Source organism: Mustela putorius, unplaced genomic scaffold (genome assembly GCF_011764305.1).
Source record: "Mustela putorius furo isolate JIRA1106 unplaced genomic scaffold, ASM1176430v1.1 tig00003898_pilon_pilon_pilon, whole genome shotgun sequence".
In the NCBI taxonomy this organism is placed as follows: domain Eukaryota; kingdom Metazoa; phylum Chordata; class Mammalia; order Carnivora; family Mustelidae; genus Mustela; species Mustela putorius.
Window position 1 is genome coordinate 14,525,216 of NW_025422047.1, and position 17,300 is coordinate 14,542,515.

A 17,300-nucleotide genomic window follows, 5' to 3' on the forward strand; every position below is an offset into this window, starting at 1 on the left:
AACTAGCAGGGCCCAGATTATGTTGCTATAGGCGAGCAAGTGGAGTGCTCAGGTGGTAGTTATTTTTTGTTCGTTTTGTTTTAGTAAGGCAGGGCGGAACTGAAGACCCTGAGATCAAGGCACCAGCAGAAATCAAGTCAGATGCTTAACCACAGGAGTAGTCACCCATGTAAAGTTTTTCCGACGAGATAAACACAACACCAGGCGAAGTGGGTGCAATGCAAGACTTATTAAAAACACTCTCCAGGGCGAAGTTTCAGGCCTCAAGAGAAGGGGAGCCAGGAAAGTCGTGCCAGGAGGAGGTGGGCACCCTCCGGCGAGGTTCCGGGACTCTGGAAAGCAGAGTGGCAGAAGTCGCGCCCAAGACTGGGAGAAGGGGGCTTTTAAGGGCCTCAAGGGGAGTTCAGGGGTCTTTTGGCAAGTTTCCCTTATTTGGGTATTTCGCCTGCTCGTCAGGGTCCCATTGGTCCACTGGAGCCCAGGGCGGGGGTCTCAGATTCCTGCTTGTCAGGGTCCCATTGGTCCACGGGAGCCCGGGGCGGGAGGGTTTTAAGATTCCTGCTTGGGTCCTTGTTCTCCTGTCCGAGCTCAGGTTTTGTGGCGGGGGCTTTCGCCATCTTAAGCAACCCTTTCTTTCTGCCAGCGCAACAACCCAGGCGCCCCATCAGGTGGCAGATACGTAAAGGCATGGGAGAATAGTATAAATAGAGTATAATCCATAACCTCATCCACAGGAATCGCAACATTTTTAAAAAAGGGCCAATAGGAACCTACAGAGGTGGGGCGCATAAGGCACAGCAGGAAAGGCTAGAAGATTCCTCAACAATGCCCTAATGTTGCCATTTTTCTAAAACTGTCCTATAGTTCCCCTTTGACAAGCTGTATTATATTTTGGTTTTCAGCTTTTTTGCCTCGGTTCTGGAAATAACTGGACATATTTATATCCTAGAAAACCCAGTTTACCATTACCTATGCAGTTATTGACTCATCCCTGCTCAGGATCTCGCTCGAATCCTAGCCGCTGCCCCCCTACCCGAGACCTCCCCAGCCCGCCCCACCCCAGAGTCGCAGGAAACAGCGCTAGCAACTTCAGTTGTCGCTGGGATCATCCCCAGACCATGCCCTCGCCTTCTTTTAAGGGTAAACGACACGCCGTGCACTGCGGGTGCTGTTCGGAAAGGGACACGCTGCCTTGCTCGCAGCCTAGGACGTATCACTGAACACAGCGACTGTCACGGGCATCGTGATGCGGTTCCGTTGCTTTGCGGCTCCCCGAGATTAGAACGGGCGGAGCCATGGCCGCGACTAGGGCGGCCCCAGGTAACTCAGCAGTGCGCAGAGGCCAGGCTCTGGGCCTCTAGTTAGTTCTTGCAAAACGGGCCACAAAAAAGATGCGGGTCGAAGGAGGGAGGCAGAGACGCCGTGCCTGGGGGCCCAGGGCCTGCGCCGGCCGGAGGGAGACGGATGTGCCGCCTCCGTGCGCTCCTCGTCAGACGGCGGCGGTTACTGCTTCCGAGGTCAAACGAACCCGGACGCGTCTATAGGGTGCAGACCCGGCGCGCGCCTGAGGGAGCGGAAGACCAACCAGCGCCCCAGCCTGGGGGGAATGACTCCCCTCGGCCCGCACCCCGCGCTCCGCCAGCATTTCTTTACGTCCGTGCTCCGCTTGCGCGCCGGGCCGAGAGCCGAAGCCGCGGGGCCTCCCTTCCGGCCGCTGTCCAGCACTCGCAGCCGGAGCCGGGGCTGCCGCGGCGCCAGTAATGTCGGGGCGGGCTGCCAGGACGCGCCTCGTCGGGCGCGTGGGGAGGCTCAGCGCCCGGCCGGCCCTCCCCGCGGCCTCCGGGAGAGGAGGGGGAGCAGGGGGAGGAGGCGGCGGGCCGCCGGGACCCGGAAGCCCACCGGGTTGGGCCCTGGAAGGAGGAGCAGCCCCTCTCCGCGCGCGCGCGCGCGAGTCCATTAGGCCCTCCTGATGGGGGAAGTGGTTGCTTTCTGTGGTGTGAGCGGGAGGCCTCCGTAGCTCTTCAAGCACGGGATGGCTCTGTACCCTGAGCTGGAAAAGCCTGAGAAGGCGCAGGAGTTTCCTATCCCAAATCCGCTTTCCCAGAGGCCTTTGCAACCCCAAGTTGAATCAGGCGTCCCCTCTCAGCCGGGATTGTGGGCTCGTCCAGGGGTGGGCCGGCGGGAGATTTAAGTTCTGGCGGGCGAGCTAATTCTGTATCCCTCTGTCTTGTCTGCTGCTGTCCTTTCTCGCGTGCTGTCCTGCCATGCCCTGCTCTGAAGCGACACCCGCCCCCTCCCCCAGCAAGCGGCCCCGGCCTTCGGAGGACGGCATGCGGCTTCGCTTCGTCCGGCTCTCCGAGCACGCCACCGCCCCGACCAAGGGGTCCGCGCGGGCTGCGGGCTACGACTTGTACAGGTGAGTGGGGACTCCCGGCCGCCTTCTGCCCGCGCCATCGCTGCCCCACCCGGAGAAGGCCCGGTTCTGGAGTTCTAGGGCTCTCAGTCATGTTCGCTTATAATCTTGCCATCTGTTGCCACAGCTTCCAACTTCGCCTGAAAGATTACAGAAACAAACCCTTTTTGCATATATGTAGGCTTTCCGTCCTTTTCTAGTGTTGAAAAATTTTAGTTTTCCTCTTGAGCATAAATTCAGTAAGAATTTGACAGGAGCGTGCAGAATGGTAACTACAGATAAATGTCCACCAAGGCATTATTTGTTTTGCAACCTTTATCGTACCCCTTCCAAGTGGAAGGTAGAGGTGAATAAGGCCCGCCTTGGCTTCAAAGCGTGGCCTGCGGGTGATGCAGGGCACAATAGGAAGAAAAGGCACGGGGGACGTCTAGGTGCTGAGTGTGGAAATAACCCAGGGAGGATGAATGACAGGTGCTTCTGCCTTAAAGGAACTGTGGAATTTCTCTGTATGTCCCTACTTAAGTTCACTCCAAGTACTGGGAATGTCAGAAAGAGTACGAATATGAATCGCGTTGGGAATGTTGGGAATGCTACCACCCTTCCATCGGTTCAGCACTTTTTACCTCTACTGAAAACTTTATGTGTGCGATTTTTAAAAATCCTTGCAGCAGTCCTGAAGTAGTTGTTACTAACCTTTTTACAGGTGAGGGTACTTGTAAAGAGCTGAAGTGATTGCCCCAGGGTTGGAATGTAGTAAAATTTGTGACCCTTAATTCATTGCTTCCCCCTACCCTTAACTACTGTGTTTGGTCACTGAAGCCATTAAGGTAAATGAACAGGGATACTGGGGGGAATGGGTGTTTACTACTTGACTACATCCTTAGGATTTATTTTAAAGCATCCTGGGTAATTCTATTGTGAGAACTACTGGTCTAAGTCATACAAGTATGGGAGAAGGGGAGAAAGGAGTGTGTGAGGCAAGTAATGAAGAAAGGAAAGAAAAGGAAAAGCGAGTATGGCCTGTTATAGCTGAAAGGGATGTATTCAGTCCCTTGGTTTTCATGGATGAAAGTGGAGTGATGGAGTACTATGTCTGGGCATTGTGAGTCATATGAGAGATTTAGATTTAAGATACTTAAAATATCCTTCTAATGAACAAAGATGACTATATACAGAAATAGACATGGAAATAACTTCTCTCTAATAAATTAGTCTAACTATTGAAAGAGGAAGTCCCAATGAAAGAAGTAAAAATGTAATACTGTTACTAGTCTGCATTAAAGTCTCCTAAATAACTCATAGTTCTGCTCATCATAAAATCTCAGATTTCTATTGAAGGGAGCTACAGTCATAGCAACAGTAGCAGCATTTGCTGGTTGGATCTTAGAGAATCGGGTCCTTAGTAGTGCCCTTCTCCAGGGCCTCTTCTTAGTGATCAGCTCTGTCCCCCAGGCAGTGAGGTTCATGGTGTTGGCTTGGTAAGCTTGGTTAACTCCCGAGACCCGCAGAACAGATAAAACAAAGCTCTACTCCCCCTTCCTCCGTGTTGTCCACCCATTTTCTCCTTCCTTCTGCGTGTCCTCCCTAATCATTAGAGGATTGTTGTGAGAATAAAATGAGTTATATACAGCATTTAGGACTGTACCTGGCACAGAGTAAGGGCTTAGTAAATGTTAGCTGTTATTAGCGAGTATTTGCCCTTCTTTCTTGGCTCTTTTTCAGAGGGAAATGATCCATACGTAGCTGTGGGTTTGGTGTGTCTGTGGGAGTGGGTGAGTTCAGGATCTTGCCATGCCACCATTATTTGCACATCCCTCCTTGGTTTTTTCTTTTTCTTCCTCTTTTTATATTGTGTTAGTGAAGCATGCATCTTTGAAAAGTCTGCCTTTCTGCCAGCCCCTGGTAATATGCACATCAATTTCCCAACAGATTTTGTCTGGGGAGAACAAGATTACATGTTGATAACCTCTTAAGCCAAAAAAATTCACCAGAATGACTATGTCTAAAGGTAGCACCATTTTAAGAATCAACTAAAAGGAAATGTCTGCCACTACCTTCTTCATAAATTTTTATTTTTAAATGATCTCTACACCGAATGTGGGGCTCCAGCTCACGACCACGAGATCCAGAGTCACATACTTGGAGCGTTTGGGTGGCTCAGTCGGTTAAGCATCTGACTATTGGTTTCAGCTCAGCTCATGATCTCAGGGTTGTGAGATTGAGCCCTGTGTTGATTCTCTCCCTTTCCTTCTCCCACTTCTGCCCTCGCTTCTCTCTCTCTTTCTCTCTCCCCATCTCTAAAAAAAAAAAAAAAGGAAAGGAAGGAGGAAGAGTTACACACTCCACCGACTTAGCCAGCCAGGCACCCCTAAACTTTTTTTAAATCTGAATTGGAAATTTAGAGTACTCAACTCTTAGATGGGTTATTGAAATTTAAGATTGCATGAATTATTTTGTGATTATTTTATGAGATGTATTTAAAGCAATTCTATATATTTAGTCATAAGGAAAAAAAAGAAATACAATTTTATGAATAAATACTGGTAATTTCCTTTCATTTTCCTAGTGCCTATGATTATACGCTGCCACCTATGGAGAAGGCCCTTGTGAAAACGGACATTCAGGTAGCTCTTCCTTCTGGGTGCTATGGAAGAGTAGGTAAGTGATTTAAGACATGGTAACTATTTGTCAAGCTCTTCCTTTGTGATCTCTTCCTTCATCTCAGTTTCATTCAGGGTATAAGTGAGGGAAGGGATATTGTTTGGCATGGGTCCTAAAATAAAGAAGTGCCAGCTGTGATGGCAGATACAGCTGCTTGAAAACTACATTTCAGTTACATATCTCTTTTTTGCACACACATATACGCCTACCACTGCCCCCCCATCCTCCCCCTCTCTCTTTTCTGATTCCTTGAGCTCTTAGGAGGCTCACGTTGGACGTGGAGTTTTTCTCTCAACTCCTCACTGAGACACGGAAAACACAGGTGGTTTTTAACTGAACTCCCCCTCCAAGGATTGGACTGCATCTGAGGTTAGAGGTCTTCGTGAAGATGATGAAGAGAATGAATGGCTAATGTTTGTAATAGAAGAAAATAGAGGCACGGTTGGGCTAATGGCACACAGCATCTTTTATCCTGAGAGTAAAACTTTTTGCTTCTCTTCGCTCAGAGTCCATCAGACCATTTAGCCTTTCCCCCTTTGGGTGTTTTCCCAAGGGGTATGTTGGGGTCACGGGTACCCTTCAGGTACCATCAAAGTGGGAAGAGCTATGACAACGAAGAGCCGGTCGCTGTCACTGGAGAGAGCGTTCAGAATGTTCTTAAATTGCATAATCACTTTCTAGCTTCAGAGTAAACATGAAGGAACAAATGGAACTGTGGGTGGGAAGGGGCTAGACCACCACCATCTTGTGACCATGAGTGTGAGAACTGCTCATACTTCTGTCTTTCAAAGAAAAACGAGATGGGCTCTTTCTTTATCTCCTTTTGGTAGCATTTGGCTGAGAGTATTTTGCGGGGTAGAGATGAGGAGATGGAATTGAAATAAAAGGAAAAGCAGGAAGCAGCAGCATTTAATGACAAGTGCCTGATTTAAATTATTCTGGAATAGAAAACTAGAAGCTGGAATAATTAATGAGAGGCCTGATGCCCAAGTCAACAAATGTAAGGTACAAAGTTTGCTTGTTTATACTTTCATTTTAAGAATAAAAAACATGAGAATTGAATTTTTAAGGATTAGTTTTTGACCATGTGCCTGACTGATACCAGGCCTTTTATCTTACTCTGGTTCGTTTGTTTATACAGGTGCATCATTTGGCTTTTGAATTAAGAGTAAGATTCCCAGTTTCTAGGCTAAGCTCTGCTACTCCTTGGTTAAGTTTATATCTGTCTCTCTCCACCCTCCTCCTCTGCCCTCTTCCCATCTAGACTGCATCATGTTCAGATCTCCCATCTTAAAACAAAAGTCTTCTTCCTCAGCCCTGTTACTGCCAGCTGCAGTCCGCCCTTTGTGGCAGACTGCTTGAAAGCGTTGGCCGAGGTTATCCCCAGTTGTTCATCTCTCAGTCTACCCCAATGGTCCACTGCCAGGCCACTGCGAATCCTCAATGGACTGAAGTCGTGTGGGAGTGATTTAAGCTGCCTTTGAATTAAACTTTGTCCAGTTTTTCTACACTGTTCTTTCCTATTTTAAAAAACAGTATAATAAATAGATTCTTGGATCCAGAACCATCTGCTAAAGTTAAGATGAAGAGGTAGATGTCTTCGGAGATGAGAGTGGCATGCTGAAATTGTGTAAATTACATCCAGTATTGCATCTCCCCCTGCAAAGGGGCCCACTTCCTTTTTGTTTTTGTTTTTTGTTTTTTAGCTCCCCGTTCTGGCTTGGCTGCAAAACACTTCATCGATGTAGGAGGTAATATGTTTACAATTTCATTCTGTAAATATGTGCTTGTGTTTACTTTGCCTTTGCTTAACAGGTAGTAATCAAATGACAGATTCAAGACAAGAAAATGATTTTTGTTCTTTTACTTCTTTAGAAAGTTCCACCTCTGAAATAATAAACAATCGTGATGCAGTTTCAGATTTTATTTGGTTATGTCTAATTTTAAAGTGACCATGATGAAATGCATGTTGTTTTAATAATAGGCTAACTAGACATTATCCTATGGATAGGATTTTTGCCCTGGCTTAGTGATAATCTGCGTTTAGTTCAAAAATGACTCTATTCTTAAAAGAAAGTTAGTTTTATAAGGGTAGGGAAAGCTTTCATGTCATTTTTTTTAAGCAAGTATGTTTTGCTTAAGTAATTAAATTATTTAAGCATCGCTGTTAAATTATTTAAGCAAAAGTTTACAGAAAATGCAGGTCAGTCTTGTAAGAATTTTCATACCTGTATAGAAGAGCTATCCACATTTGGCAAAATATAAAAAGTGACTCCCTAGGTTAGAAGAGAAAACACTATGCTTCCCTATCTACATTTTTTGTCAAGCGAGTACTTAGCGACTCCTGTTTCCCTTATGATAAAGCCTTACATCTCCCAAAGTCAACAACTTCATTGTAGAGCCCCTTTCGTGAAGAGCCCCATCCCTGCTTTGCCCTCGTGCTATCTGCTGCCTAACTACCCTCACCTTCAGGAAATTCTCACCTTTCTGATACTGTGTTCCATCTCCTTTCTGGAGTACTGACCTTTGTCCCGACTTGTATTCCCATCGTAGTGAGCAGAGTGCCTCACCCAATTAGGTATCCTGGCCCTCCAGTTCGTGGGTATGCTAGATTTTCCAAATCCCTCCATACTTACAAAGCTACTTTTTATTTTATTTTATTTTATTTATTTATTTGCCAGACAGAAATCACAAGTAGGCAGAGAGGCAGGCAGAGAGAGGGGGAAGCAGGCTCCCTGCTGAGCAGAGAGCCTGATGCGGGGCTCTATCCCAGGACCTTGGGATCATGACCTGAGCCTGAACTGAAGGCAGAGGCTTTAACCCACTGAGCCACCCAGGCGCCCCACAAAGCTACTTTTTAGCAGATAGAGAACTGACTTAGAGATCATCCCAAGCAGACATATAAACCCTGGAATCTTCACCCGTGATTCTAGTCCCTCTGTTCTTTACGCTGCAAGTAAATGCTGGGTGTCCCCTCACTCCATCTCTCACCAACCAGGTGCTGCCCTAAATTAGCTTGCCATTAACTGGTGCTGCAGGCATTAAGTAAGGAATGAGGCATGTCCCGGGCTTGTTTCTGGCCTGCCCTCAGCCTCCTCTTAGTGTCACTAGGTGGTGCTGTGGGGCAAGACAGGATTCCCAAGGCTGCCCTTTCTTGGGGACTGAAGAGGAGCCAGGTTTGACACAGCAGGGATGAACAGCCCCTTTGGCTGGAGAATTGCCTGGGCTCAGTTATGCTTGCTTTTCAAAAATACTTTTAAAACATCAAGTATGGTAATTTAGGACTGTAACTTCAGAATATAAGAGATTACATATATTTTTAAGGAAATTTCAAAGGGTTGTGAAAGGAACATGGGCTTTGGAGTAGCAACTAGACTTGGGTCCCAGCTTTGTCATTCATAGGCTAGTTAGTACTTTCTGAGCCTCAGTTTGCTCTTCCATGAAATGAAAATTAGTGTGCCTGCCTCACAAGGATAGGAGGATTGAGTGATAATACATGCAACATATCTCTTGGCACTTATTAGACCCTGTAAGTTATAGTTCTTTATTTTTTTTAATTTATTTATTTGACAGATAGATCACATGTAAGCAGAGAGGCAGGTAGAGAGAGGGAGGAGGAAGTAGGCTCTCCGTAGGGCTTGATCCCAGAACCCTGGGATCACAACCCGAGCCGAAGGCAGAGGCCTTAACCCACTGGGCCACCCACTTGCCCCTATAAGTTATATTTCTTATAGAGAATTCATAGACTTTTTTTTTAATTTGGCAACGTTTTTGTGGGGTTTTTTTTCTGACTTTGTAACTAATTTTTGTTGTTTAAAACAGCCTTCTGAAGGATTCATGTAAATGAAACGGAAAGTTAGTTTGCCTGGTGGTTGGTGTGGTATTATTCATAAAATCACATTGTGGTGTGTTCTTGGACGCAGAGTCTCTTAAAAATGTCTCTTAGGCACACGTTTATCATAGTTGGCCACAGTTTTTACTTCAGAAGAGAGATGTTGTTAGAAATCCCAGGCTGTAAATAAGGGTCAAAGGGAAAAGTTGAGTATGCAGGATTCTGTTCAGAATTCACATCTGGTAGGTGTGGATAGTTTTCACTAAAGAAGGTTTCCAACAAATGACATGCCAAAGTCTTGACACAGTAAAACTTTTGCCTGAAGTCAGTTAATTACTCTGCCAGTTCCAGTGTATGATTTTTCCAGTGATAACTTCAAAATACTTTCTGCTTTCTCATGAAGAGAAATATCCCTGATGCTTATGTTCCTTATGTAGAAAAAGAATGTCTTGGGCTTTTCTTGAAGGAAAGATTTTCTCTGAGTAATGAATAAACTTGGAACAATTGGATTTTTCATATGGTTGGCATTCATGCTAAAAAAAAGTATTATTGAGGATGCATTTTTTTCTGCCATACATTTTAATTGACTTTGAACAGCTTCATTTCTTTTAGTTAGTTAGTTAAAAGGGTTTTCACATCTCTGTGCGAAGCAGAAAATCTTGGTGGATATCTGGCTTTACAGAGTTCAAGACACCTGATTTGTGGGTATGCTAGATATGAGTTTGATGAGACTACCTGATAGCTACATAGCAAAGGTCTTTCCAAAAGGGATCATTTTTGTGTGGGAGAAGATGCCATATAGTAAAAACATAAATACTTACAGATCATAGGTAAAAGATTTAAATACCCAAACAAACCGATAAGGGAAATTGTGCAATGAGGGAAAAAATCATAAATAAAATATAGAATAGGCATATAAATGTGCAACAGACATACAGAGAAAAAACATTCTAACCTCATTAGTCATCAGGGAAATGCAAAGTAAAGCCATGAGATAGCATTTTTCACTCATCACAGTGGCTAGAATTTTTTTTAGGATTTTTTAAAAAGATTTTATTTATTTATTTGACAGAGAGAGACACGATGAGAGGGAACACAAGCAGGGGGTGTGGGAGAGCTAGAGAGAAGCAGGCTTCCTACTGAGCAGGGAGCCTGATACGGGGCTCAATCCCGGGACCCTGGGATCAAGACCTGAGCCGAAGGTAGACGCTTAACAACTGAGTCACCCAGGCGCCTCGAATTTTTTTTTTCAATTGATATATATATTTTTTAAGATTTTTATTTTATTTATTTATTTATTTGGCAGAGAGAGAGAGAGAGAGATCACAAGTAGGCAGAGAAGCAGGCAGAAGGGGAGGCAGAAGTAAGTTCCCCGCTGAGCAGAGCCCGATGCACTCTATCCCAGGACCCTGGGATCGTGACCTGAGCTGAAGACAGAGGCTTAACCCACGAGCCACCCAGACTCCCCTAGAATTTTTTTTAATTGGGGGTGTCTGGGTGCCTCAGTTGATTAAGCGTCCAACTTTTGGTTTCAGTTCAGGTCGTGAGATCTGGCTCCATGTTCAGCAGAGTTTGCTTGAGAGTCTCTCTCCCTCTTCCTCTCTCCTTATCCCTCCCCGCCACTCACATGCGTACTTTCAAATAAATAAGTCTTTAAAAAAAAAAAAAAGATTGCTGTCATTTGGTACTGGTAAGGACTTTGGAATTGGGCATTCTTAAATATCGCTGATAGAAGTTTGATTGCTATACCTTTTTTGCAAGGTAATCTAGAAATATCCATTAAAATTTTAAATGTACACACCCTTTGATCAGGGAAGTGCCTTCTGGAAACTTTGTGATGAGATTGAAAATCACTAAAATACAAGGACATCTGACACCTGACTAATATACAAGAAAGTAATACGTAAAATCTATTTCTGTAACATTGGCTACCCGAGGGAAGGTAGGGGAACATTATTTTATTTTATATGTATGTGTAGTATTTGTGTAATCTAAGGTTTTTCTTACAAAGTAGAAACTAAGAGTTCAGAAGTCCGTCTGCATTGTCTTCATTGAGCCCCTTCCAGACAAATGAGTACTTGCCTGCACTTGAGATCTCCAGCTCAGAGATTCTATGGTCTTCTGGGGTCACACGTTCCAGCAGGGAATAGCGTGTTCTCTGCAGGGGTTTCTCCACTGAATCCCATCCAGGTTGTTGTACAGCCAGAACTTTCTGTGTGTAGATAATACAGAAAACAGCTGGTCCCATCGTTCTACCAATTACACATTAAGGACTAATTTAATGGTCAAGTGGCAGTGGGGAAAGATGCCAGTTTTCAGGATTCTTTGAATTGGTCAAGGTTTTGTTTCTATGCAGCTAGCAGTCTAGACATGATATGAACGAGCTCTGCGGCCTTTCTGCTACTTATCTGCCCCTGCTTCTCACGGTTTAAAATTACTTATCTTTGGGACGCCTGGGTGGCTGCCTTCACCTCACATCAAGATCCTAGGGGGATTGGTCCCGGATCAGGCTCCTTGCTCAGCGGGGAGCCTGCTTCTCCCTCTGCCTGCTGTTCCCCCTGCCTGTGCTCTCTCTTTGACAAATAAAATAAGCATTTTAAAAAATTAGTTATCTTTAATTCAAACTCTTAAAAATGCTACACCTTTAAGAAGGCTCAGTTTGATTTCATTTATCCCCAGTTAGTTATTCATAAAGCACAAGCATTCATTTAAACTTCTTCCATAATCCTCTGGAGAAATCTAAAAGGTTGGTTTTTCTGAGTACTTTACCCCGTGCTGGATTTTTCCCTCCTACAAGAAAATTGAAAGGGAAGTCTTACTTTTGTTCTTTTTTTTTTTTTTTTTTAATTTTTTTTTTTTTCAGTTGACCTTCAAATAATTATGAGTTTGGTCAGTCAGCATTGATACCCATTGAGGTACATTCCTGATTATTTTTCTTTTCTTTTTCTTTAATAAGAGTTTTGTGTGTTTGGTTTTTAGGAGGTGGGGTGTTATTAATACATAAGCTATAACATGGAGCTACATTTAATTGGGGTCCCATGAGTCCTAGCCACCATCTAACAAACTGGGAGGAAAGAATGAACATGTATAAAAGGAAATTGGCAGTGGGGAGGATGAGGAGGAAGAGAAGTGACTCCTAATAGGGGATTTTGTTTCAGGGTAATGAAAATGGTCCCCCAAACTGATTGTGGTGATGGTTGCACAGTTCCACAATTCTGAATATTCTAAGAACCGCTGAGTTGTGAATTATATCAGTATTGAAGGAGGAAATGGGAAGGCCTGCTACACCTGTGTTACCTGTGCTTATGTTTATGGAAACATTTTAAGTTCTTGGCTCAAAGTTAAATGCCAAAAGCCTGGTAAATGGACCTCTCTGGGCCAAGGCAGGGCCCTGGCTCAAGTCCTCTCCTGCAAAGATTTGTTGTCCCTGTGTTTGTAATCTCAAACAGGTCCTGATCACACACGGGGTTACGGAAAAGTGTGCTCATTACTAGGCTGATGTGCAAATGTCTTCCGAGAGCTCACGCTCTAAGAAGGGCTGGTGGCTCACATTAAAAAGAGAGGTGGAATATGAATGGAAGGATTCACCTCCATTTTTAAATTTTTGTTATAAAATGAGTGTTCTGATATTAGCCGGCCTGAGGCCTAACGGCATCAGCACTGAGTAATTCCACTGCAGATCTTCAGGCTGTTGGACATTTTTATTTATGACTCCATCATATTTCAATCTGGATATTAGTGGGAAGCAGCTACCAGGAAAAGCCCTTAAAGCCCAAGTTGTACTTTTCTTCTGGTCTTTTTAGCAGGTGTGCAGCAGATGCACAGGAGTTTGGGAGTGAGGATGACCCATCTGAGATCCTAAGTACCTACTCCCAGTTTAGAATAAGAAATGGCACCATCTGTAAGGGTGACAGGTGGGAAAATTAGGACCATTCTATGTATTTGCATTTTAGTAAGACTCATTTCTTAGTTTCCAGACTTTACCTAGTTCCAGAGCAAAATTCACTTACTTGTTTGTGAGGATTAAAATCTCGGAGCTACATAAGAATGGTTTTGAGGTAATTGTATACCCTCCGTGTTTTGGTAGCGTAAACCGCGCTCATGTTTACTCTTCTTTCCTTAGCTGGCGTCATAGATGAAGATTATAGAGGAAATGTGGGTGTCGTGCTGTTTAATTTTGGCAAAGAAAAGTTTGAAGGTATGTTAAATGCATTTAGTCACATAAATGCCGTAAGTTTTCTGAATCCTGAGTGTCTGGATAACACGTGCTCCCTCTAATTCTGACTGTACAGGCAAGATTAGAGAAAGCATTAATAAAATATCAGTAATAAACTCTTATTTCCTTTCAAGTCAAAAAGGGAGATCGGATCGCACAGCTCATTTGTGAACGGATTTTTTATCCAGAAATAGAGGAAGTTCAGGTAAGTATCATAAAAGCCAAGCAGGGAATAAATGATGTCACCTCTTTAGTGAAGGGAAAAATACAATTTCAAGGGTTTCCTATGCTATTTGTAACTAAATAATAGCACATATAATAGTCCTATTTAAAGCAAATTAAAAACTTAGTTTTAGAATTTAATGAATTTTTTTTTTTAGCTATTATATGGCATTACTTTGGGTAATAAATCATTTAAGCATACCCTGAAATTCTTTTTCTCTTAGCTTTTTTGAAAATTTCCCAATGTTTTATTTATGGAGCTTTAAAAAATATTGATTTTCTTTTTGTAATCTCTTTGAAAGAATAAAAGTCTTACAGCAAGAATAAAAGTCTAACAGGTTAGGAGCTAGAGAGAACTGGAGAACTGAAATTAACTACCTGGCAACCACCTTTATGTCTTTTCAGGTTTTAGATGACACTGAAAGGGGTTCAGGAGGTTTTGGTTCCACTGGGAAGAATTAAGTTATGCCAAGAATAGAAAATGAGAAAACATACTGTTTCTTAGAAATAAAGAGTTTTTGCTTAAAGTGTTTTGGTGTTTTGCACATCCATAAACATAATAGCTTTAGTTTCTAAAACTGGTTCTCTTAGGAATTAGGAAAAGATGCCTCTGTTGGGGGGGGTCCCCTAAAACCTGACATGCTTATGTTTTTACACATCTGATTATTGTATAAATCTGTGTGGTGAGCTAATACAAACTGTTTTTATTTTTTTAATTGGATGTATATCGATTACAGACCCAAAAACCCTGTATTATTTAATTCACTAAATGCTTTCTCTTCAACTTATTTAGTTGCTTTGTGAATCATAAGCAGTGCCTTTCATTCAACGAATTTGAATTCTTTCACAGATACAAATTATTGTATGAAGTGAACTAAAAAGATAATAAAAAGAAGTTGAAGTTATTCCTTGTTCGTACCTTCTCTTCATTGCTCTCAAAAATGTTTTTGATCTCGGGGCTCCTGGGTGGCTCAGTCAGTCAAGCGACTGCCTTTGGCTCAGGCCATGATCCCGAGGTTCTGAGATGGAGCCTCATGTAGGGCTCCTTGCTCAGTGAGAAGCCTGCTTCTCCCCTCCCCCTGCCTGCCACTTCTCTGCTTGTGCTCTCTCTCTGTCAAATAAATAAAATCTTAAAAAGAATGTTTTGGGTATCTATTTAAAGATGTTATTTATTAGTTTGACAGATCAGTAGGCAGAGAGAGGGGGGAAGCAGGCTCCCTGCTGAGCACAGAGCCTGATGCTGGGCTCCATCCCAGGACCCTGAGACTATGACCTGAGTAAAAGGCAGAGGCTTAACCCACTGAGCCACCCAGGTGCCCCCCAAAAAGTTTTTGATCTTAAGGATCTTAGTGACATTTGGGAAGAAGAGAATCCTTAGGTTATTTTTTTAAATTACTATTATTTTGGGAGGGGTGGAGAGAGGGAGAGAGAATCTTAATTGGGCCCCATGCTCAGCACGGAGCCAATACCAGGCTTAATTTCATGACCCTGATAGGATCTGAGCCAAAATCAAGAGTTGGACTTTTAACTGACTGAGCCACCCAGGCAGCCCTATTGTTATCTTTTATTCATCCTTTCAGTAGGCCCCATGTTGGCTGGGTAGAGCTGTGTTTATGAAAGGAGTTGTAACCTGGGTATTTGCAGATGGTTGGTTCTTCTGATTTTATTCCATCGAATAAATTGTACAAGTTGTATGAGTTTCCCTCAAACAACAATAGCACACACAGTGATAATAGGCCATAGGCAGTTTAATAGGGATCAAGTACATAATGATGTGTGTTGGGGCCGCTGGGTTTGTTTATCCCAGGTATTTTGAGTTACTCTGTGTGAGCAGCGTGCCCTTGCGGGTGCAGGGGCTGAGTTTATGCATTAGCTTGATGGACTTTGTCTGCAGCTTTCCAGGCATGCTTTCCTGTGCTATATGCCCAGACCCCTTTGCACCAGGGCTTTGGGTGTCACTAAGGCTTTGCTGGTAAGACATCCTGGTGTCGGATTCACGGGACATTTTGCAAGTGTGGGCCATACAGATGGGGGTGCTTCTAGAGCTGGTGACCCTCAGCTGCCCAATTCCTGGAAGCACAGGCTAGAGTTTGTTTCTTTTCTCCTCCCAGTGAATCTTTAGGACATGTTATAACCTGCAATGTAGTATTTTCCAGCTGTGGGTCTCAATTCATTGGTGAGTCATGAAATCAACTCCTCGAGTGCATTTTTAAAAACTAAATAGAGAAGCAGCTGAGGACAACCCACATCAGATGGGTAAATATTGTGAACATTGTTTGAATTACATATTTGTGTGTTTGTTGTATACTGGGTCATGATATAAATTATTTCTGCAGTCAATAAAATTCAAATAAATCTCTTAGTGCTCAACTAGTGGATTCTATTCTCTGAACCCTGACCAGTACATAGTAACAGTTGAGTAAGAACAAATGGTATGATGTGACTGCCAAGAGATTTGGCTTAGCTCACACTGTTAATATTCGTTCCACTTACTGAAAGTCTGCTTTACTATTACAAACTGCTTGTTATTCTCAGAGCATACCTGTGGGAGAGTAGATAAAACACTCTTTATAGATGACAAAAGTGGGCACAGAAATGTTGAGTAACTTGCTTAGTATTTCATCTCGTGACCATGGTTAAAACTCAGGTCCTGTGGCTTCAAAGTCCATGTTCTTTGCAGTATCTAAAGCCTTCCGAGTGGTTGAGAGAATACAAAAGGGAAGAGATGGCTAATGACAGTCCTCTAATTTATTCATACCTGGCGTCTGTTTCCGTCGGGGCATCGTACTCAAGGGAGGTTGTTCAGATCTGAAGCTACTCTGAAAGAGACTTGGAACCATGCTCATGAGGGAGAGATGGAAGATGGGGTTGTTGTTTTGGAGGAAAGTGTGTGTTGGGTGTGGGAGACTGGAAGGGGGCTGGCTAGAGAAAGTCTCTGGAGTATGATCGGTCTTTGATTTTAAAGACTCAGAAAGGGAATTAGGTTTGTCATACGTGCCCCGCAAGACTGAAACTAAGATCAGCTTATTTACTCTACAGAAGATGGTGGCTATAAGAGAAAATACGTACTGGTCTCTGTCCCCCAGTTGCTGGCACAGAGCTCATAAACCCTTGCCATTTTCTAAGTGAGAAGAGCACGAGGAGCACCTCTTGTTCTAAATTAGCCTTTGACCTCAGGTGCTGACACTGAACTCCCGAATCCCTTGTCACTTCCTGGATGAGGACTGTCTTGTCCAAATGAGGGCATTCTGGGTGGCTTCCTATGGCTCCTGGGTGAGGGCTGGTTCCCAGAAAGATCAAGCCATGATTAGAAGCTTAGCATTTCCAGGCCACCCCACCGAGAGGAGAGAAGGGCTAAAACTGGAATTAATGGCTCATGCCCATGTGATGAAGCCTCCACAAAATCCCCAAAATAAGAGGTTAGGAGAGCTTCCGGGTTGGCAATGATGTGAAGGTGCTGGGAGAATGGAGAGCCTGTAGTGGGCATGGAAGCTCCGTGACCCTTCCCATATACCTTGCCCTCCTTATCTTCCATCTGGATCTTTGATCATGTCATTTAATCAACTGGTGAACAACTGTGTTTTCCTGAATTCTGTGAGACACTTGCAAATTGAACTGAAGGAGAGGGTCACGGGACCCTCTAGTCTGTAGCCACTTAATCAGCACGCGTGACAGCCTGGGCTTATGACACATCTGAAGTGTGTGTGGGGGTGGGGGGCAGTCTTGTGGGACTGAGCCCTTAAACTGTGGGGTCTGATGCTACCTCTGGGTAGATAGTGTCAGAACTGAGTTAAGTTATATGACCCCCTGCTGGTATTATGGAGAATTGTTTGCTGTGTGGAAAAGCCTCCACACCATGAGTGACCAGAAGTTAGGTGGTTAAAGTGAGTAGTAAAGGACACAAACAGGGAAGAAAGACTTAGAAGGGCAGCCCTGGGTTTTTCCCTACATAGGAA

At 43.9% G+C, this 17,300-nt stretch overlaps 1 protein-coding gene across 8 annotated transcripts in view; it reads left to right on the forward strand.

Annotated features, from left to right (window-relative positions):
* Window positions 1-1,102: 1,102 nt before the first annotated feature.
* DUT (deoxyuridine triphosphatase) overlaps window positions 1,103-17,300 on the forward strand; it is a 41,167-nt gene continuing 24,969 nt past the window's right edge. For 2 of the 8 annotated variants that reach the window (XM_045067630.1, XM_045067631.1), the window contains exons 1-6: window positions 1,498-1,757; window positions 2,281-2,416; window positions 4,980-5,071; window positions 6,781-6,825; window positions 13,030-13,104; window positions 13,257-13,327. In XM_045067630.1, the coding sequence (XP_044923565.1) occupies window positions 1,607-1,757; window positions 2,281-2,416; window positions 4,980-5,071; window positions 6,781-6,825; window positions 13,030-13,104; window positions 13,257-13,327 (570 nt within the window). In that variant the 5' untranslated portion in view covers window positions 1,498-1,606. Of the gene's footprint in view, window positions 1,321-1,496; window positions 1,758-2,280; window positions 2,417-4,979; window positions 5,072-6,780; window positions 6,826-13,029; window positions 13,105-13,256; window positions 13,328-13,749; window positions 14,250-17,300 lie in introns of those variants that run through there. The other 6 variants (XM_004751341.3, XM_004751340.3, XR_006602831.1 and 3 more) reach the window with 6 other exon arrangements.